Source organism: Mus caroli, chromosome 4 (assembly GCF_900094665.2).
Source record: "Mus caroli chromosome 4, CAROLI_EIJ_v1.1, whole genome shotgun sequence".
Lineage (NCBI taxonomy): Eukaryota > Metazoa > Chordata > Mammalia > Rodentia > Muridae > Mus > Mus caroli.
In genome coordinates this window covers 145,243,980-145,262,854 of record NC_034573.1, presented here as the reverse complement: position 1 = coordinate 145,262,854, position 18,875 = coordinate 145,243,980, and the positions used below count along the sequence as shown (strand labels likewise).

The 18,875-nt window shown below is 46.1% G+C and overlaps 1 protein-coding gene across 4 annotated transcripts in view; it reads left to right on the top strand.

The window, feature by feature from the left end:
• Prkcz (protein kinase C zeta) overlaps positions 1-18,875 on the top strand; it is a 107,325-nt gene that overhangs the window by 9,980 nt on the left and 78,470 nt on the right. Inside the window, exon 1 of one of the 4 annotated variants that reach the window (XM_029476138.1) lies at positions 7,943-8,277. The exons of 2 other annotated variants lie outside the window; for them this stretch is intronic. Coding sequence is in view for 1 of the 2 variants with exons in the window: in XM_029476137.1 (XP_029331997.1) it covers positions 9,040-9,049 (10 nt within the window). In the remaining variant the exon portion in view is untranslated. Of the gene's footprint in view, positions 1-7,942; positions 8,278-8,949; positions 9,050-18,875 lie in introns of those variants that run through there. One more of the 4 variants, XM_029476137.1, reaches the window with a different exon arrangement.

Genomic DNA, 18,875 nt, shown 5'->3' with positions numbered 1-18,875 from the left:
CTGGCCTAAGCATATACAAACCATCCAAGGAAGAGACTCACATGCTTCCTGTCTGTCCTTCTGATCAGCTTGTTTTTGTCGGTGTCACCCTGAGGTGCTTCGGTGTTATAACTCACCAGCACTTCACTCCTCTTCTCTTTTGTTTTGGGTTTCTCTGTGTGGCCCTGGCTGTCCTAGAACTCACTCTTTACTCCAGGCTGGCCTCAAACTCAGAGATTACCTGCCTGTTGAGCACTGCGATAAAAAGTGTGCACCACCACTGCCCAGTTCCTTTTGTTTTTTTAATTTTTAAATTTCTGGGAGAATACACATAATTAAGTTTTTATTTATGTAAGTACACTGTAGCTGTGTTCAGACAGACCAGAAGAGGGCACCTATTACAGATGGTTGTGAGCCACCATGTGGTTGCTGGGAATTGAACTCAGGACCTTTGGAAGAGCAGTCAGTGCTCTTAACCACTGAGCCATCTGTCCAGCCCCATAATTAAGTTTTTGGGTTTTTTTTTTTTTTGACTTTTTATTAATGTTTTTAATTTTATTTTTTAGAACATAATTGTATTTCTCCCTTCTCTTTCCTCACTTCAAACATTCCCATATACCTTTCCTTGCTTTCATTCAATTTCCTGGCCTCCTTTTCATTGTTATTGCATGTTTTATGTAAAAAACAAACAAACAAACAAACAAACAAAAAACCCCACAAAATCCTTTTCCCTCCTCCTTCCCTTTACTTCTGTACTGACCTTTCTATTCTTCCTCAGTTAGTCTCCCCTGTCTTTCCCCTGTCTCCCTTCATTTATCTTGTATCCTGCTATTCCTCTTTTCATTAACTCCTCCATTGTACCTCCATATTATTTTACTTTCCTGGTTTGTTCAGTTTCCCCAGGTATTCTTTTTCTTTTTTGAATGTTTTTTTTAAATATATTTTTTATTAGGTATTTTCCTCATTTACATTTCCAATGCTATCCCAAAAGTCCCCCATACCCTCCCCCCCCAACTCCCCTACCCACCCATTCCCACTTTTTGGCCCTGAGTTCCCCTGTACTGGGGCATATAAAGTTTGCAAGTCCAATGGGCCTCTCTTTCCAGTGATGGCCGACTAGGCCATATTTTGATACATATGCAGCTAGAGACAAGAGCTCCGGGGGTTACTGGTTAGTTTATAATGTTGTTCCACCTATAGCATAATTGTTTTTAATCATCTTTTTTTTTTCTCTCCTGTCTCCCCGCGCCCCCCCCCCCCNCGCCCCNCCTGGAGATGGGGATTTCAGTATTACCCAGGCTGCCCTTGAACTCTTGGATTCAAGCAGTGCTCCTGCCTCAGCGTATGGAGTAGCTAGGACTTCAGCATCCTTTGCCTGCCTGTGTTTGAACTGTTTTTTTGTTTTGTTTTGTTTTAATGCTTTATTTATTTTTATTTTATGTGTATTGATGTTTTGTGTGTTTTGTTTCTGTCAGAGGGAGTCAGACCCCTAGAACAGGACTTAGGGACAGGTGTGAGCTGCCATGTGGGTGCTGGGAATTGAACTCAGCTCATCTGGAAGAACAGCCAAGGCTTTTAACTATCAAGCCATCTCTCCAGTGTGTTTTGTTTCTGTCAGAGGGAGTCAGACCCCTAGAACAGGACTTAGGGACAGGCTTGAGCTGCCATGTGGGTGCTGGGAATTGAACTCAGCTCATCTGGAAGAACAGCCAAGGCTCTTAACTGTCAGGCCATCTCTCCAGCCCCTGAATTGTGCGGGTTTTGTTGGTGAGTGTTAGGGGCTGTTTGTATACCCTGCATCTTAGTCTCTGCTCAGTAATGCCTTACAAATACTTTCTTTTCCTGTGTGTTGCCTATTTTGCTGACACTCATAGTTTTGAAGTTTTTCTCGAAGTTGTTTTTTTTTTCCTCTTTTGTTGCCTCTGCCTTTGATGTCATATCTGAAGGACTGTTGCCAAGTACCATGCCTTTGCTTTCTTCTATAGTTTTATAGTTTGAGCCTTAATTGTGTGTTTGCATGCATGTGTCTGGTGCACCAATGGAATCATGACTCAGAGATCCACCTGCCTCTGCCTCCCGAGTGCTTTATTTATTTATTTTTACTATTTTTCTGTGCTAGGGAACAAACCTAGGACCCAAAAACCTCTAGGCACATTCCCTACCACAGAACTTCACCCTCAGCTCCAGAACTAACATCTTAGCAATGTTGTTAAGTCTTCCAGTCCATGAACTGGAGAGTTTCTACTTATTTGCGTATTTTTAAAATTCCCTTTAGCAGCGTTTTGCAGTTTCCCTTTTACAGGATTGGTTTGGATTATTGTTTGTTTGTTTGTTTGGTGTTCTACTGGGAGTTGAACCCAGGGCCTTCCACAGCATGCTTGAACCACCAAGCAATGTCTTCATATAAGCCGTTCACCTCCTTGTTTAATTTTTTTAAAAAGATTTATTTATTTATTTTATGTGTATGAGTACACTGTAGCTGTCTTCAGACACACCAGAAGAGGGCATCACATCTCATTACAGATGGTTGTGAGTCACCATTTGGTTGCTGGGATTTGAACTCAGGACCTTCGGGAGAGCAGTCAATGCTCTTAACAGCTGAGCCATCTCTCCAGCCCCCTTCTTTTTTTCCTCTTCTTTTTTGATACCATTATAAATGGGCTAAGTTTCCCGTTTCACTTTAGGATTGTTCATTGTACAGTGTTTTTTGTTTTGTTTTTCAAGGTAGCAGGAAACTTTATTCAGAGTGAGGGGACAGTACAGATCATTGACATCATCATTGACAGCAGGTCAGTGAGTGAAGGTTCTTGTCTGGTCGGTTTCTGTCAATTCAACGTAAGCCAGAGTTGTCAGGGAAGAAGGAACCTCCACTGAGAAGACGCCTCCATCAGATTGGCTTGCAGGCAAGTCTGGGAAGCATTTCTTGACTAGTAATTGATGTGGAAGGGCCTACTGTGGACAGTTCCATCCCTGAACAGGTGGTCCTGGATTGTAGAAAGAGGCTGACTAAGCAGAGAGCAAGCCAACTTGTAGCAGCCCTCTGTGGTTCTACCTCCAGGTTCCTGCCTGCCTTTCTCTATTTTACAGGCTGTGGGCTGTAAATGAAATAAGCCCTTTCCTTCCCATGGTGCTCTTTGGCAGCAGTAGAGAGCAAACTAAGTCAAGTGATGTATGCATGCTCACTTGGCTGCTTGCAACGTCACGGAAATTAGTTCAGTAATACTGTAGTAATACCGAAGTTATTAGTTCTAACAACTTCGGTGGCAGTTCATGTATATACAGTCATATCACCTGCAGGCAGCAGTCGCTCTTGTTCCTTCCCAGTGTGGGGACCTTGCGTCTGTCTTGTTTGATTGAATTTCAGTGTTGTTGAATTGAAGAGGTAACAAGCATCTGTCTGTCTTTGCCCCGGTCTTAGAGGAAAGTGTACGGTGGTCTTGTTTTATTGTTAAGTGTGTTAACTGGTATTTTTAACTTTTGGATTTTAGTATGTTGATTCAGCTTCTCTCTCTTCCTAGGTGGTTGCTACTCTTATGGAAGATATTGGATTTTGTCAGTGGGTTGTTCTGTACCTATTGAGATGATCATATATATATATATATATATATATATATATATTTAAACTTCAGTTAATGTATATATTATACTGACCAGTTTTCTTTATTTTTATTCACATGGGGGTATGGGAACACGAATGCAGGTACCTGTGGAAGCCAGAGAAGGCATCAGATCCCCTAGAGCTGTAGTTAAGAGAAGTTGTCAGCCACCTTATGTGAGTGTGGGTGGCTGGGAACCAAACCTGGGTCCTCTGGAAGAGCAGAAAGTTCTCTTAACCATTGAGCCATCTCTCCAGTGCTGAACTAACCAGTTTTCTACTTTGAATTTTCCTTGGATCCTGTGAATAAATTCCACTTGGTCATGATGTATAATGTCTTTTAATAGGTTGCTAAATTTGTTTGTTAGTGTTTTATTGCTTTCTCTCCTTTTAATTTTTTTTTTTTTTTTTTTGGTTTTTTNAGACAGGGTTTNTNTGTGTAGCCTTGGCTGTCCTGGAACTCACTCTGTAGACCAGGGTGGCCTCAAACTCAGAAATCCGCCTGCCTCTGCCTCCCGAGTGCTGGGATTAAAGGCGTGTGCCACCACGCCCGGCTAATTTTTTTTTTTTTTTTTTTATTTGACTACACTGTAACTGTCTTCAGACACACACCAGAAGAGTGCATCAGATCCCATTACAAATGGTTGTGAGCCAGGAATTGAACTCATTATATGTGGTTACCAGGAATTGAACTGAGGACCTCTGGAAGAGCAGTCAGTGCTCTTAAACACTGAGCCATCTTGTCAGCCCTCTTTTTAATTTTTTAATGATCATTGATCCTGGTCATGATATTGAGGGCCCACCTGGATAATATAAGGTGGGCTTCTGACTTAGCCACGTCTACAAATTAGATCATACCAGCAGGTTTTTTTTGTTTTGTTTTGTTTTGTTTTGTTTTGTGTTGTTGTTAGTTGTTTTTTCAAGACAGGGTCTCTCTGTATAGCCTTGGCTGTCCTGGTACTCACCCTGTATACAGCCTGCCTCTGCCTTCCCAATGCTGGAATTAAAGGCATTTGTGCCACCACCATGCCAGAAAGTTTAAGGGAAAGGATGCAAGTACATCTCTGAGATGCACATCACTGTTCAAATGCTCTCAGTTGGTGGCTGCCTTAAGTTCCATTTGCCCTCTGCCCCTTGTAGGTTGGTGGGTCTGGTCTCACTTCTCCCTCCATTCCACTTTGTGGGTAACCCTACACTGTTATGTTGGAGGCTGTGTGGGACTGGGTTGGCTGTAGGACACCAGGTGGGTGTTGAGTCCCTGGGGGTTCTGAAGTGTATGGCACGTTCATGCAAGCCAGGAAAGACTTCCAGGTCTGTCCCTTGTCTCAGTCCACAGGGTCTGTTCAATTCTTACACCCACTGCCCTCTCAATCTGCAGAGCCAATGTGCTTGCTATCCCAGTTGTTCTTGTTAAAGATGGTGTGAGCTTCCTGGAGCTGTCAAACAGTGTCCCAGATGAAGATATGGGCAGAGAAGACTTTGGCAGGGGTATGGTCTCCAGAGGAAGCTGAAGTGGTTATTTATTCAGAAAACAGTCTGAAGCACCTTGGGACACGATGTGTGTCATCTGAAGGTGCTGGGAACAGGCAGAGGGAGTGGCTCAGTAGGGGGGCAAAGGCCTGATCTTCAGAAGGCTTCGGTTCTATCCCCAGTGTTTGGAGAGAGGAGGAATAATGGAGTGTAATATCCACATGACTACTGTCTTTATTTACTTATTTAGTTAGTTTTTCAAGACAGGGTTTCTCTGTGTAGCCTTGGCTGTCCTGGAACTCACTCTGTAGACCAGGCTGGCCTCAAACTCAGAAATTCGCCTACCTCTGCCTCCCAAGTGCTGGGATTAAAGGCATGTGCTACCACTGCCCGGCTTATGACTACCATTGGCCACCATTTCTGCAGTATGACTTTGGGCAGGTAGGTGAAGTGTGTGGTGCCTGGGTTTCTCCCTCTGTAAGTGGAGTCTCTGAAGCAAATGCCATTTAGAAGGTTACATGCCTGTAATCCCAGCACTTGGGAGGCAAAGGACAGGAGGAGGATCAGAAGTTCAATGTTATCTTTGACTACATAATGAGTTAAGCCTGCTGTGACTAGTCACCCTGAGACGCTGTCTCAGAAAAACAAAACAAACAGCCATAAAGACGGAAGAAGGGGTCACTGGAACATGGGCAGGGAAGCCAACTCTCTGATAGTCGCTGTACCTGCCAGGCAGTGATCAGGTGTACAAATGGGAGTTCCCTCTTTGGAGGGAAAAGCTTTGGGTCTTCCTCTCCTGTAATGAGAATTCTGGAATTCTAGTTTCTTAAAACAAAACAAAACAAAACAAACAAAACAAAAAACAAAACACAGAAGTATTGTAAGAACTGTTTTCACTTTAATTCCAGGAGTGGGGTTAAGGGTCTGCTTCCGACTGGCAGCAGCAGCAGCTGACTATGATTTGCCGAGGCAGAGTTGTTTGGTTTGTTAGTAGACGAACTGAAAGAAGAATCAAGAAGAAAGAAATTAGATTCAAGGATCTCTCTCCCCTCTCTTTTCTCTCCTATCCAGTGATAGGAGGTGAAACGGGGCCAGGGTGGGTGATTAAAGGATGGGGGAAAAGAAGAATCCACAAAGTAGCTAGGCCTGCCACAAAGTAGCTAAATCCAGGTACACTCTCCTTGTCATGGAGATTGGGAGGAAATGAGCCAGGTTCAGGGTGGGTGGGCTTTGTGGATCACCAAGTGGTTGTCAGGGAGATGGAGGTAGAGTGGTGCATTATCTCTGAGCATACTGCCCAGTCTTTTCCAACTTCCCGAGACTCTAGTATTTATAGGTAAACCTATTGTTTTGTTAAAATTTTACTTTCATTCAGACTTGTCTCAGATTATTTGCAACAATTTGGGAAAGCTACTTTTGCACCTAAAATAGGCTTCTAACAAAATTAGCAATCAGCCAGTTCAGCTCACATTTTCTAGCGTTTTTGCAAAACTGGATATTTTGGGCTGGACTGGAAGAGAGAAATTGGCCAGACAGTGTTTGTGGTGTGATGCTAATTTTTACACTGGACACATTTTTCTTGTTGAAGTCCGTCATGGAGGTCATGGTTCGGTTATTGTATGATTCTGTCAAGGGCTTGCAAACTTGCTAGTATAGGACCAGGAACTAGATATTTTTGGGCTTTGTGGGCTGTACAATATGTCTCTATCTTAAACAACAGTTCTTGTCACTGCACTGTACCTCAGTGAGGATCCCAATAAAACTTTTGCATATACTGAAATTTGTGTTTCAGATATGTTTATGCTTTTCAAAATATTATTTTGTCTTACTTCACCAATTAAAGGTGTTAAGATTTTTTTTTTTTGAATGCTGGAAATTTCATCCACTGCTTTGTACACTTTGGCAAGGGTTATACTGTTGAACTGTACCCATGGCCCTTGGTTTTTAGAGACAAGGTCTTCTTTGTACCTCAGGCTGGCAGTCTTCTCTGCCTTCTGAGTGCTGGGATTGAAGGTGTGCGCCATCACCGCCTTCTCAAGAGCCACTCTTGAGTCTTGCTTGGCTAGAGAACCACATGGCAGAAGAGGGGCCTTCCAATCGCGGTTGTCTCTAAGTTCCACATTTCCTAAAGTGCCTTTCGAAGAGCTTATCAGCTGTCGAAAAAGGGAAGCTTTGACCGGGGAGAAAAGGCTTCCCTCCGTTCAGCGCTGGACTGAAGGGGCCGTGATTTGAACCTAGAGCTTAGGCGAACACAGATCTGAATCGATGTCACTGTGGTGTAAGTGTGGCTTGGCCAGCAGATCCTCAGTGGGTTCCACACCATGTACCAGCATGGGGAAGCATGAGGATCAAGCAGTCAGCCCATCTTTGGCTCTCGGGCTATTTGGGACACCAGGACACAGCATAGTATATTAGGCCCACCTCCTACCTTGGCTTGCTTTTGTGTGGTACCAGGCCAGCGAGTGTCACTCAGTTCTCTGGGGACTTAAATCCTCATGTTATTACTTTGGCTGTTACCCACTGTCACCCTCCACGAGGTGAGGTCTGTGTCGTGGATGCACTTAAAATTTGCAAAGGCCATTTGACCCAGGGTTTGGACTGCATCAGGCAGATCACAGTCCTCTCGTTCTGGGCACAGGCTAGCCCCTGAGTGTTCACAGTCTCTTGGTGCTTTTGTGTGGCGCTCATATCATAGACTATATTGCCATGCCTGGAGTTGCTGCACCCAGAATCCCAGCCGGGGGCTGATGGGAAGGACCCTAGCCACCTAGGGTGTCTCCCAGATGAGGTATTTTAAAGACTGTTGAGTCTGGGCCCTCCCTGGCTGGGCCCTGGCCAGCCCTCATCCTGTCCGGCAGGCTCAGCACAGAGACGCTTGTTTCCGTGTGACGTCAGCTCCTCCGTATCCACGCCGTGTTTTAGCGCGTGCCTCAGCTGCCGGCCGTAGCTTCCCAGGGGAGCCGGGTACCACCCGGGCCTGGAGACATGAGGAGGAGGCAGAGATGTGAGAGGCGGGGAGCAGGAGAGCCAACCTTCTATTAGATGTCTGCTCCTCCAGCAGTAGCCCACCCTGCCCATTGTCGATCTGGAGACCCACCCTGCCCATTGTCGGTCCGGAGGCCAGGGGACGTAGCAGCATCGGCTCCCTTAAAGGGACGGAAGATGCCTCCTTGCACGCCCACCTTCGGTAGAGCATAAAGAATCCTGTGCTGAGGAGGAAGCAGAGAAAGCCGGTGAGTGAGGCAGGACCCTCCTGTGGGTTTCCTGCCAGGCCTGCGGTGGTGGCGTTGCAGGCCCCGCGAATGCAGCGGCCGGGGCTGCGGAGCACAAGTCGGTGCTTTGGGTCTCATCTTGGCTCTGTCACAGCCTGCGCGTTGCACAGATGTTCCAGCACGGACCAGACTAGGGCAGGGATGCTGCCGCAGCATCTCGCGGTGATGTCGGAGGAAAGCACACCGGGAGGCTGTTGTTTTCCCCGGTGACAGATTTCCAGAAAAATAAGCCACAGCGCAGCACGCTGAGCTGCCTGTGCAGCTGACTCGAATGTGAGAGAAGGAGGTGTGCTGGAGGCCTGGGGTGGGGAGCTGCTGCAGAGGTCGGCGAGGCTCTCTCCTCACTTAGCCCGGCCCTGGGGAGGCTCCGCAACCGGGAGTGTTGCGGTGACTGGGCTTTTACAGTCGTGAGTCTGTGTCGTGGTCAGAGCAAACATGCATGTCTTTTTTTACTCTGGATGGATCAATGGGACCACAACGATGAGGTCCGCCCGCCCGGCACTCAAACAGCCAGCACCTGTTTCCATAAACAAGTGCATCTCTGGCTTGTAGTCCGACAGGGGCGAGCCTACCCTGCCTTTCTGAGCCGTGTCTTTGCACTGGCAACAGCCTCGTGTTGGAGTCTGGGTGGCACGAAAGGCTCTGACGTGCACAGCGTGCTCCGCCAGGGTCCTCGGATGTCGGCAGTCAGTGCGGCCTTGGCGCCCAGTTCTATGTCCTGACATGGTTGGAGGTAGATTTAGATGGGTCTGAGGGCTGTACAGGATTGAGGGCGAGGGGCATGCATGGGGATGGGAGATGCTTTTCTGACGACCATTTTGCGAGGCTTTTTTTTTTTTTTAAACAACAAAACAACTACCAGCTTCCTCTACCAAGCTGGCAGGGCCTTGGAGCCTGGAGAACCAGGTTGCCCAAAGGTAGCTCTTCCTTATTTGGAAGGTGCAGGTTCTGGCAAAGACACCCCCTCCCGGGAGGGGGGTGCAGTATAGAGTGCCCTTCCCCCAGGAATGGGGTGCTGCTTGCAGCCAGAATGTGTCTCAGGGGTGGCTTGTTTGTTTTGGGTCCTTGAATTATGACAAGTGGCTTGTGGATGGGTGCGAGATCAGCCAGCAGGGGTGTTTGCTTGCATGAGTGCCTGCTAGGGAGGAGAAATGAGCTGTGTCATAGTTTCTCTGGGATGTATAGGTGCCGTGGCCTCTTTCCATTTGTGAGAGACTGCTTGCTTGCACTGCACAGCTAACTTGAACCCTTAGAAAGTGTATGTGCAGCCAGGGTCTCCAGAACTGGTATTGGGTCCTGCGATCTTCCTGGTGGGACAGAACCAGGGTCAGTGGACAGCTTCCAGTAGTCAGCAGGCCCTCCCCACGAAGCAGCCATCCCCTTGTAGCTGCTGGCAGAACACAGGATGGGTCATGGCTGCTCCATGTTACCTGTTTTTGTGTCTTGGCCAAGTCTGCATAGAGACCTCCTCCTGTCTAAGCTGAATCAGCTTCCAGTGGGTTCCTTCTCCCGCGTCTTTGTAAAGTTCAGAGGCACCAGTAATTATGTAAGGAGTTAGCTGTGAGCTCTGTTCTTGCCTCCCAGACTTTGCTCCTGAGCCTCAGGCTGCTGCCTTGCAGTACCTCGCTGGGCTTGCCTGCCTGCCATTCCTCACTCTGTCAGATCATGCAGATCCAAGCATCCAGGTTCCCTAGAGCCCCTAACAGTTCATGACAATCTCTTCAGGTAGGTTCCCCAGAGGTCCACACCTCTAGCTAGGATGCAGGAATCATTGAAGTTGGCTGTGAGGCCAATGAATGTTCTTGGGAGTTTTTTCACACATGCGTTGTCTGACCACTGATATGTCTGTAGGGTTTTTTTTTTTTTTTTTGTCACCATAAATGAGCCCAGGTCTGACCATCAGTAGGAGAACTATCCAGGGGGCCATGTTCCAAACTGCTAAGAGTCTTTAAACAGAGTGGTTGTTTCCTTTGCTGACCTGGATCGGTTGTGAGGTTGTACTGAGTGAGCAAGGACCATCTTGGTGAGGGGCACACCTCTGAGTGGAGTGTTTTGTAAGGTGACACCTGAAGAACCCAGAATATTTTGTTTTTGAACTTGACCCTTGTACTCCTAGGCCCTGACGGTTCTACATCATCCTGCCTCCTGCTATCCATGGCCACAGGGCCTTTGCTTATACTGTGCCCTCCTTCATTGGCAGGGTAAATGGTGCTGTAGCCATAGTTCCCACAGATTTACTTCCTAGGAAGGTCAGGGACCCCGGGAGCCCAGCTCTCAGCTAATGGTTCAAGCCGGGAGCAGCTTTGTCCAAAGTGGGCTGTCTTAGCCTGCCGCTTACTCAATTCAGATCCAGAGACAGCCCGGCATCCCCCTGCCCCAGTGTGTTTGGACACCACAGTTTATTTTTAGGACTATCCTAAATACGTGGAGTAGGGCACCTCATTATGACAAGCGGCCTTCCTGTTTCTGTCTCTGAGACCTCTGTGCAGTCTGCCAAATTCCATCCCTCACACTGAGAGAGACAGGTGTGTGGCAGTGTGAGACGGTCTCCAGTGTGACAGGAGACCATGTCTGCCTCAGTTTCCATTTGGTTGTTGGGGTTTTTGTTTTGTTTTGTTTTTTTTTACAGTGTGGGGGTTTGACTGCAACTGATCCTGTGCGTGTGTCTGTGGAGACCAGAGGCGACATCAGGTGTCTTTGAGTCTTTGCCTCATCTTTTGAGTGGCCAGAACGACCTAGGGGCCTGCCTGCCTTCTGCCTCCTGAGCACTGGGCGCATCTCAGATCTGGCTTTTTATGTGGGTGCTGGGAATCCAAGCTCGTGCTTCCATGGCAAGTCCTTTACTGAGTCATCTCCTTTTTAAATATCTCTTTTGTTGGAGGTTCTAAAAAGTCTGGTTTCCAATAAAACGGAGCCACTGAATGTTGGCAAGCAAGGAAGGATCTGTACAAGCTGCCGGCACCTACCTCTCGCTGTCCCGGTCACTGGCCCTGGACTGCTGCCTTGGTTTGCTCTTCGGTGAAATGGGAGCATGCTGCCTTGATTTGCTCTGCAGTGAAATGGGAGCATTAAAAGCATGAATTGAAGTCAGGACGAGTAGAGCCTGTGTCTTGTCCTGGTCAGGAAGCTGCTCAGCCAAATGCTGATTTATGAATTCAACAGTGTTAGCATTATTTTTGTTTTGTTTTGTTTAGGTATTTTGGGTTTGTTTTTTGTTTTTTGTTTTTTTTTAAAGAATGAATCTCACTGTGTAGTTCTGGACTGCCTACTCAGTATGTAGACCAGGCCTCAAAGATCTGTATTACTGCGTTTGGCTATAACTAAATGTTTATATTGAGCTTTGCGTATTTCTATTTTACTGTGTAGCTAGAAAGGGACTGGACCACATTCTCTCCGTGTAGCCTCAACTTCAACCCTTATTTCTTCTTGGGGTCATTTCTACCTTGGCAGTTTCTTTTTGACGATTATCTCCAAGTGTCTGTGTAACACATTCGTGCAGTTATTTATATAGACTTATAAATTTAAGTTGGTTCTCCTTTGTTGCCCTTCTCTGGACCTGTCAGTTCAGCTCCCCCTGTCCCTGCCGTCCAGCATGGTTGGGGTGTTTTTATTTGTTTTTAAAGATTCATGTGTGTATGTGTGTGTGTGTGTGTGTGTGTGTGGATGTTTGCCTGCAGACATGTATGTGCCCTGTGTAGATTCAGTGCTAAATAGGTCAGAAGAGGGTATCGGATCCCCTGAGATTACAGTTAAAGACAGTCATGGGCAATCACATATGTGCTGGGAGCAAACCCAGATCCACAAGAGCAGCAAATGCTCTCAACCATTGCTCCAGCCTCTACATTTACGGTTAAATCACTGTACCATTAGCCACAGTCACTTTCCCAGTTTCATGAAACTTTCAGTTTTCCTTGGAGTGATTCCTAATTTTGTCTTGGTTTTGTCTTGTTTTTGTTGGTTTCATTTGAACAGGGTCTTGTGCATTCAAGGTTGGGTTTGAACTGGACATGTGGTCAAGGATGACCTTGAACTTTGGATCCTCCTGCCTCAGTCTCTACCAGCTGAGCTGTATCCCTCATATGGAGATAGCCTTTATTATTATTATTATTATTATTATTATTATTATTATTATTGTGTGTGTGTGTGTGTTAGAGAGAGAGGATGTATATGATGTACACACATGAACACATGTACATATACAAATGTCTGCCATACATGTCCCTGTGACTTCTCTCAGTTTAAAACATTTTTCTTTATTATTATTGTGCTTGTGAGAGAGAGGGTATATATATGATGTACACACATGTACACATACACATGTGTGCCATGCATATGTGCAGGACATTATGTATATGAGAGAGAGGATGAAAGTGGTGTATATGCATGTACACATTATGCCATGCATATGTACAGAACATCCTTTATTAATTATTGTGTGTGTGAGAGAGATGATGTATATGATGTATACACATGAACACACGTACATGTACACATGTGTGCTGTGCATACAAACAGGGCATCCTTTCAGAATCCATGCTTGCTTTCTACTGTTTATGTCTTTTATGGGAATCAGACTCAGGTATCCAGCCTTCTGCAGCAACCCACTGAGCCACCTCACCAGAAGTCTGTCAGCGTTTTTTGAGAAGTCCTGTCTCCTCTCAGTGCCTCCACCTCTTGGGCTCTGTCATTCGCCTTGTGCATCTTTCAGGACCTCTGAATTCAACCTAGAAATGTTGCGACCTCCTCTGCTGGCTCTCTTGGTCCGACCCATCTGCTTTTCCTTTCTTGGAAAGGAAAAACTTATGGCTGAGATATATTTCAGAGACCCAAGAAGGAGGACGTGGGTGGCCAAGTTTTAACTTCTTAAAAAGTTCTCTTGCTGTCACAGCACCTGTGGTGTCAGTTCATGTAGGTGTAAAGTATGTTTATGGTGACCTCACATTAGCATCTGGCTTCTAGGGTGATTCAGAAGCCAAATATTTAGACATGTGTGCGTGCATGTGCATTTGTGCGTGTGAGCATGTGTGTGTGTGTATGTGTGTTTCTCCCCAAGGATTTTAGTATCTTTTACTTGTCTGTGTGTTGTATGTTCTCAAGTTTCCTGGTAATGTCCCTTGATGGAGGGGTTTAGGTCTATCTTAATAGGAGCTTTGATGGTAGACACATGCACTTTTTGGATGTGGGGAGCTTCATAATTAGGTTTTCTTGAATGACTGACTTCTAGTCCACTCTCTTTTGGGGGGTCCCCTCTGGTCATTGTTTGGGCCTCCAGGACAGTGCTCCAGTCTTCCCTATCTCTGTACCCAAATGGTACTTCGAGTCTTCTGTGAGAATTTTGTCTTTTCTCCCACTTATTAATTTGCTGGATCCCCCTCCTGTCTGAGTGTCTTAGAGTCTGCCTGGGTGACTTGGCCTTAGGCTTTGGAACTCCTTCGGGTCTGCGTTGGTAGATAGTGACAGAGAGCCAGGAGGACATGTATCCCTGGCTGGATGTGGCAGTTTTAATGAAAATGGCCCCATAGAGGATACCTTTGGATGCTTGGTCCCCATTTGGTGGAACTGTTTGGGAAGAATTAGGATATATGTCACTGGGGACAGGCTTTAAGGATTCAAAAGACTTGGTCCATTCCCAATGCATATGTGCTCGTGCGCGCTCTCTCTCTCTCTCTCTCTNTGTGTGTGTGTGTGTGTGAGAGAGAGAGAGAGAGAGAGAGAGAGAGAGAGAGAGAGAGCTCTCAGCTGTTCCACACTGATGTTGCTGCCAGTTGTCCCATCTGACCTGGGTGCCTTTTTTCTTCCTGAAGGTTTTGTGTCTGGGAGAGGCCCCATCTCTGGCCTTCATGTGTGTCAAGGTATGCATAGAGGGGCTCTGGTCCTTCTGAGTCCTTCAAGACAGACTTGATAAAACTCAACCTTGAAGCTGCTGTTTGACTCTCTGCCTTAAGCCAGAAGGCAACAGGAAAAAAGTGACTGAGCTGGGAGCATAATTAATCATTTTGTAAATATGAGATACCTGATTAAGGTCACACCTGGTACATGTTCAGCATAGACTCTCTGGGAAGGACAGGGGGAGTCAGGAGTTGTGCTTGTGGCCTGAGTCCCTTATTTAAATACTTCAGAGGGACTTACAAGGGTAAGTAGCCCACCAAGGGCTCATCTCTGGGGCTCTATTGGAGGAGGAGGCACTAGGGATGCAGCAGCTGGGTGATAGGTGTGAGCTCTTTGGTTTTTCTTCTTTTGTCTTAGTTGGTTTTAATGGGAAGCTGCTTTCTGGCTGCCATGGTATTGAAGTCAGTTCTAAATTCCCCGGGACCAGCTTTCCACGGTGTACTCTCTCTCCTGTGTCACTTGCAAAAAAAAAAAAAAAAATCTTTGTAGTCCTCAACCACATTTTAGGCCCCTTTGAAATGATAACAAGCTCTCAATTCTAATGGGGTTGTAGATGTACAGCTTGTTGTGAGTCGCCTGTACTGTTCCATTGTGAACCCCCTGTACTGTTCCTTCAGGGTTTCTGGAAGAAGGTGTTGGTAGTGGGAGGAGAGGCTTCTGTATTGCCACATACTAGGAGCCCTGGATTTATGTCCTTGTCCCCTCTCAGTGATCAGCTTCAGCTGTTGAGCTCACTGTTGGTACTGTGCTGATAGCATGACCACCAGGTATACTCTAGAAATTTAAAGTGAGCCAGGCGTTGGTGGCATACCCCTAGGATCCCAGCAATTAGGAGGATCAAAATTTCAAGACTTGCAGGGAGTCTGGGGGGAGGCAGAGGTGGGTGGTACATGCCTTTAATCCTAGCACTCAAGAGGAAGAGGCAGGTGGACCTCAGTGAGTTCAAGGACAACCTGGTCTACAGAGCAAGTTCCAGGACAGCCAGGGCTACACAGAGAAATCCAGTTTTGAAAAAACAACAAAACAAAGCAAAAGTTCAAGGCTACCCTGTGTTACATAGGAAGAAAGAAGAGAAGGAAACTTCAAATAAAAAGTGTTTTTACTTTCCATCTTTAAAATATAACTTAGGATTGGAGAGATGGCTGAATGGCTAGAAGTACATATTGTTCTTGCAGAGGACTCAGGTACCGTGGCCAGTACCATGTGGTATCTCACCTCATCCATTAACTTTGCTGTCTGGGAATCGGATGTCATCTTTCCTCTTTGGGCACCATGCAAATACATGCAGATGTAAAACATTAAATAAGTCTTTTTTAAAAAAAAAATCCATTACATGTTTATATACATAACATTATTGAATAGAATCTATTTCCTTTTTATTTATTAATTTTTATAGTGCAAGGACACAGACCTGGAGTTTTGGCATGCACCCTACCACTGAATTATACCCCAGCTCTTTTTGCACTTATTTAATTTGAGACAGTTTTTTTCTAAGTTTCCTAGTCTGACATTGAATTCTGGGTCCTCATACTTCAACCCCTCCCCGTAGCTGAGATTACCATCCTTTGCCACCAGGCATGGCTGTACAATTGTTTTTCAAGCACACACACACACACACACACACACACACACTATTAATCTCAGTGTGGTCATTGTTTTATATCTGCCTCAGTAGGAGGTAGCTAGGTTCTCGTACCTGCCTCTGTGTTCAGCCTGTTTCAGATGCTGGTTTGAGTGGAAGTAGTACAAGAAGCATCTCAGAATATTTTAATCCTAGATAAATGAAGATATTCTTTGGTGTTTCTCTAAAACCTGCCTATGGGTTGGTTCCTGTACGGTAGTTCAGTGTGGAGGTGATTTCTTGCCTTACTGTGGGGCTCAGGGCTCAATCTTCCATTTGAATAGGCCTGTTGGTCTGGGAAGGCAACACTCTCAGTGGGCCTCACCAATTCCAGCCATCCCACAGAGGGTTCTCGATACCTTCATGAGAGGGTCCCTTCCATCATCATGCTCGCTGGAGAAGTGGATATCACGGCTCCCTCACTGAACCTTATCCATCTCAGGGTCCCCAGACCTTGCTGGGCTTAACTAGTTGTTTCTGCCCATCATGTCTCCACACATGCCTGACCACAGATGTGCCAGCCTGTGTCAGGGGTCTGCAGTTCTATACATAGTCAACTGAGCTCTGGGGACTGTGGATGAGCAGGGCAGTAATGCCATTCAGGGTCCTTTGTCTCTGGGCCTTGTCTCACCCAGGATATCCAGTCCACTGGGCTAGGAGGCTCAACTCAAGTTAGGCCTTGAGGCAGGGACAGAGCAGCTAAGTACCGTGTCCAAGCCTACGAACCTGCTGTGATCACAGGCTGTGATATTGTATCCCTTGGAAAATACATGCTCTGGCAAAATGACTCGGTAACATTTTCAAAATTTTCACATACTCATTTAAAGAGAACGTACGGATGTAGAATGCAGGTGCTGTCTGCCCCTTGGAGATGTTGACACCACACTGCACAGCTGTTCTACCTGGAGCCTTGAAGGTGGCTCCATTGCCGCCTGTTCTGGTGCTGTGCACGGCATCTCAGAATCCAGGCTCTGGCCTCTTACCGGCCATCCCATTGCCAGCCAACCAGAGAGTCTGGGATCAGCTCCCACGCTAGGAACCCAGATAGCCTGCCACAGCACCTTATATCTCCCTATTGCCAGAGCGCACATGGTTATGGTTTGGTTTGCTTGTTATTTTAGCGTTTGAGAGAGTCTTTCTGTGTAGCCCAGGCTGGCCCACAATTCTGAAGCCTGCCCAGGGACTGGAACGTGCTGTATGTATGTATGTATGCATGTGTGTGTGTATATATATATATATATATTTTTTTTAAATCATTTGTCATCCGTCTAGCTTCTTTTTTTTCTTTTTTTTTTTTTTTTTTTTTTTGGTTTTTCGAGACAGGGTTTCTCTGTATAGCCCTGGCTGTCCTGGAACTCACTTTGTAGACCAGGCTGGCCTCGAACTCAGAAATCCGCCTGCCTCTGCCTCCCAAGTGCTGGGATTAAAGGTGTGCGCCACCACCGCCGGGCTCCGTCTAGCTTCTTAGAGACAGCATGCACAGTGATTCTGTATCGGGCACACAGGGACATCTACAGGTGCAGAGAGCAAGACCAGATGGTAGGCAGGCTACTTACTTGGCTCCCTCCCTCCTTGGTGTTGTTATTGTTTTGTGGGGCGGGCTCTCCAAACTCTGCCTGGCTGCTGTGGGCTGGCAGAGCAAAGGTTTCTTTCTTGCCTTGGCTTGTGTTATGTTACCTTTGTCATTTAAGGGGCTGTTCTTTCCTCCCCACTGAAGGCAACTACAGTGTACTCATATGCATAAAAAACGATAAATAAATCTTTAAAAAAGACATTTTAAAAAATTAAAACTAAGTCAGGATTGCGAGCGTGAGTGTGTGTGTGTGTGTGCAGAACAGAAGACAACCTGAGCAGGAATTCCTTTGCCAAATAAGTTAGACTGATTATAAACGCAGGCCACCAAACCTGCCTGTAAAAACAAAACAAAACAAAACAAAACAAAAAAATGATTTCTAGAGATCTACCTGAGATTCTCATGTTTACGAGGCCTGCACTTTCTTGACCGAGCCATCCGCTAGCCCAAGGAGTTTTTCTTTTCTTTGATTTTTCATATATGAGTGCTCGCCCGCATGTATGCATGCAGACCACACGTGTGCCTGGTGTCTTCAGAGCACAGAAGAGGGTATCAGATCTCAGAGAGTTGGAGTTACAGGAGGTTAAGGGCTGCCATGTAGGTGCTGGGGACCCTCTCTAAGATCAACAAGTGCTCTAAACTGCTGAGCCATCAGTTTAGGCCCCCCCACCCCCAATCTTCTTAAAATTCAATTTGTTACAGTCCACACCTGTCATCAATTAAAGATTTCTAGTTAATTTGTGCTTGTGTTTGGAGGGGGGTGGTCTGTGCATGTGTGTGTGTGTGTTCGCCTGCCTATGAAGATCAGAGAACAAGTTTCAGGAATTAGTTCGGTTAGTTCTCATCTTCCAACATGTGTGGATTCAGGAATCAAATTCAGCTCGTCGACTTGTGACCCACTGAGCTATCACGTTGCCTGTTAATCATTTTGCGTCATTAGCTTCATCACATTTATCTGGGAAGAGCTCCTTTCACAGTCAGTGTGCTTCGACGACGTGGGTTTTTCTTCTCTGTTTTCTGACATGGTGATAACCCTTGCACTTGCCTGTTGCAGCCCAGAATGAGCTTTGTCTCCGAGGCGCCTGGCTTTCCTCTGCCGGTGGTGGAAAAGAGCATTTAGAAGCCCTACCGAATGTTACTCGCCGCTGGGCCCTATCGGGCTGTGGGTTGGAGCTGAGCTTAGCTTTGGGCTTTCACTGCCTCTGCATCCTGCTCTGGACCACAATTCTCCAGCTCGGTTCTTTTGCCCTTTCTGTTATGTAAAGGGTAGACTAGCGTTTATTCTTGTCTGTCCTTTACTTTCTCTCATCTAATTAGAAACATTTTAGTTGTATTTATTTATTTGTGTATATGTTTATGGGGGTCGCATGCCACACGTGCCTGTGGAGGTCAGAGGACAGCTCGCAGGACCTGGCTCTCCTTCTAACCTGTGAGTCTTTTTTTTTTTTTTTTTTTTTTTTTTTTTTTTTTTTTTTT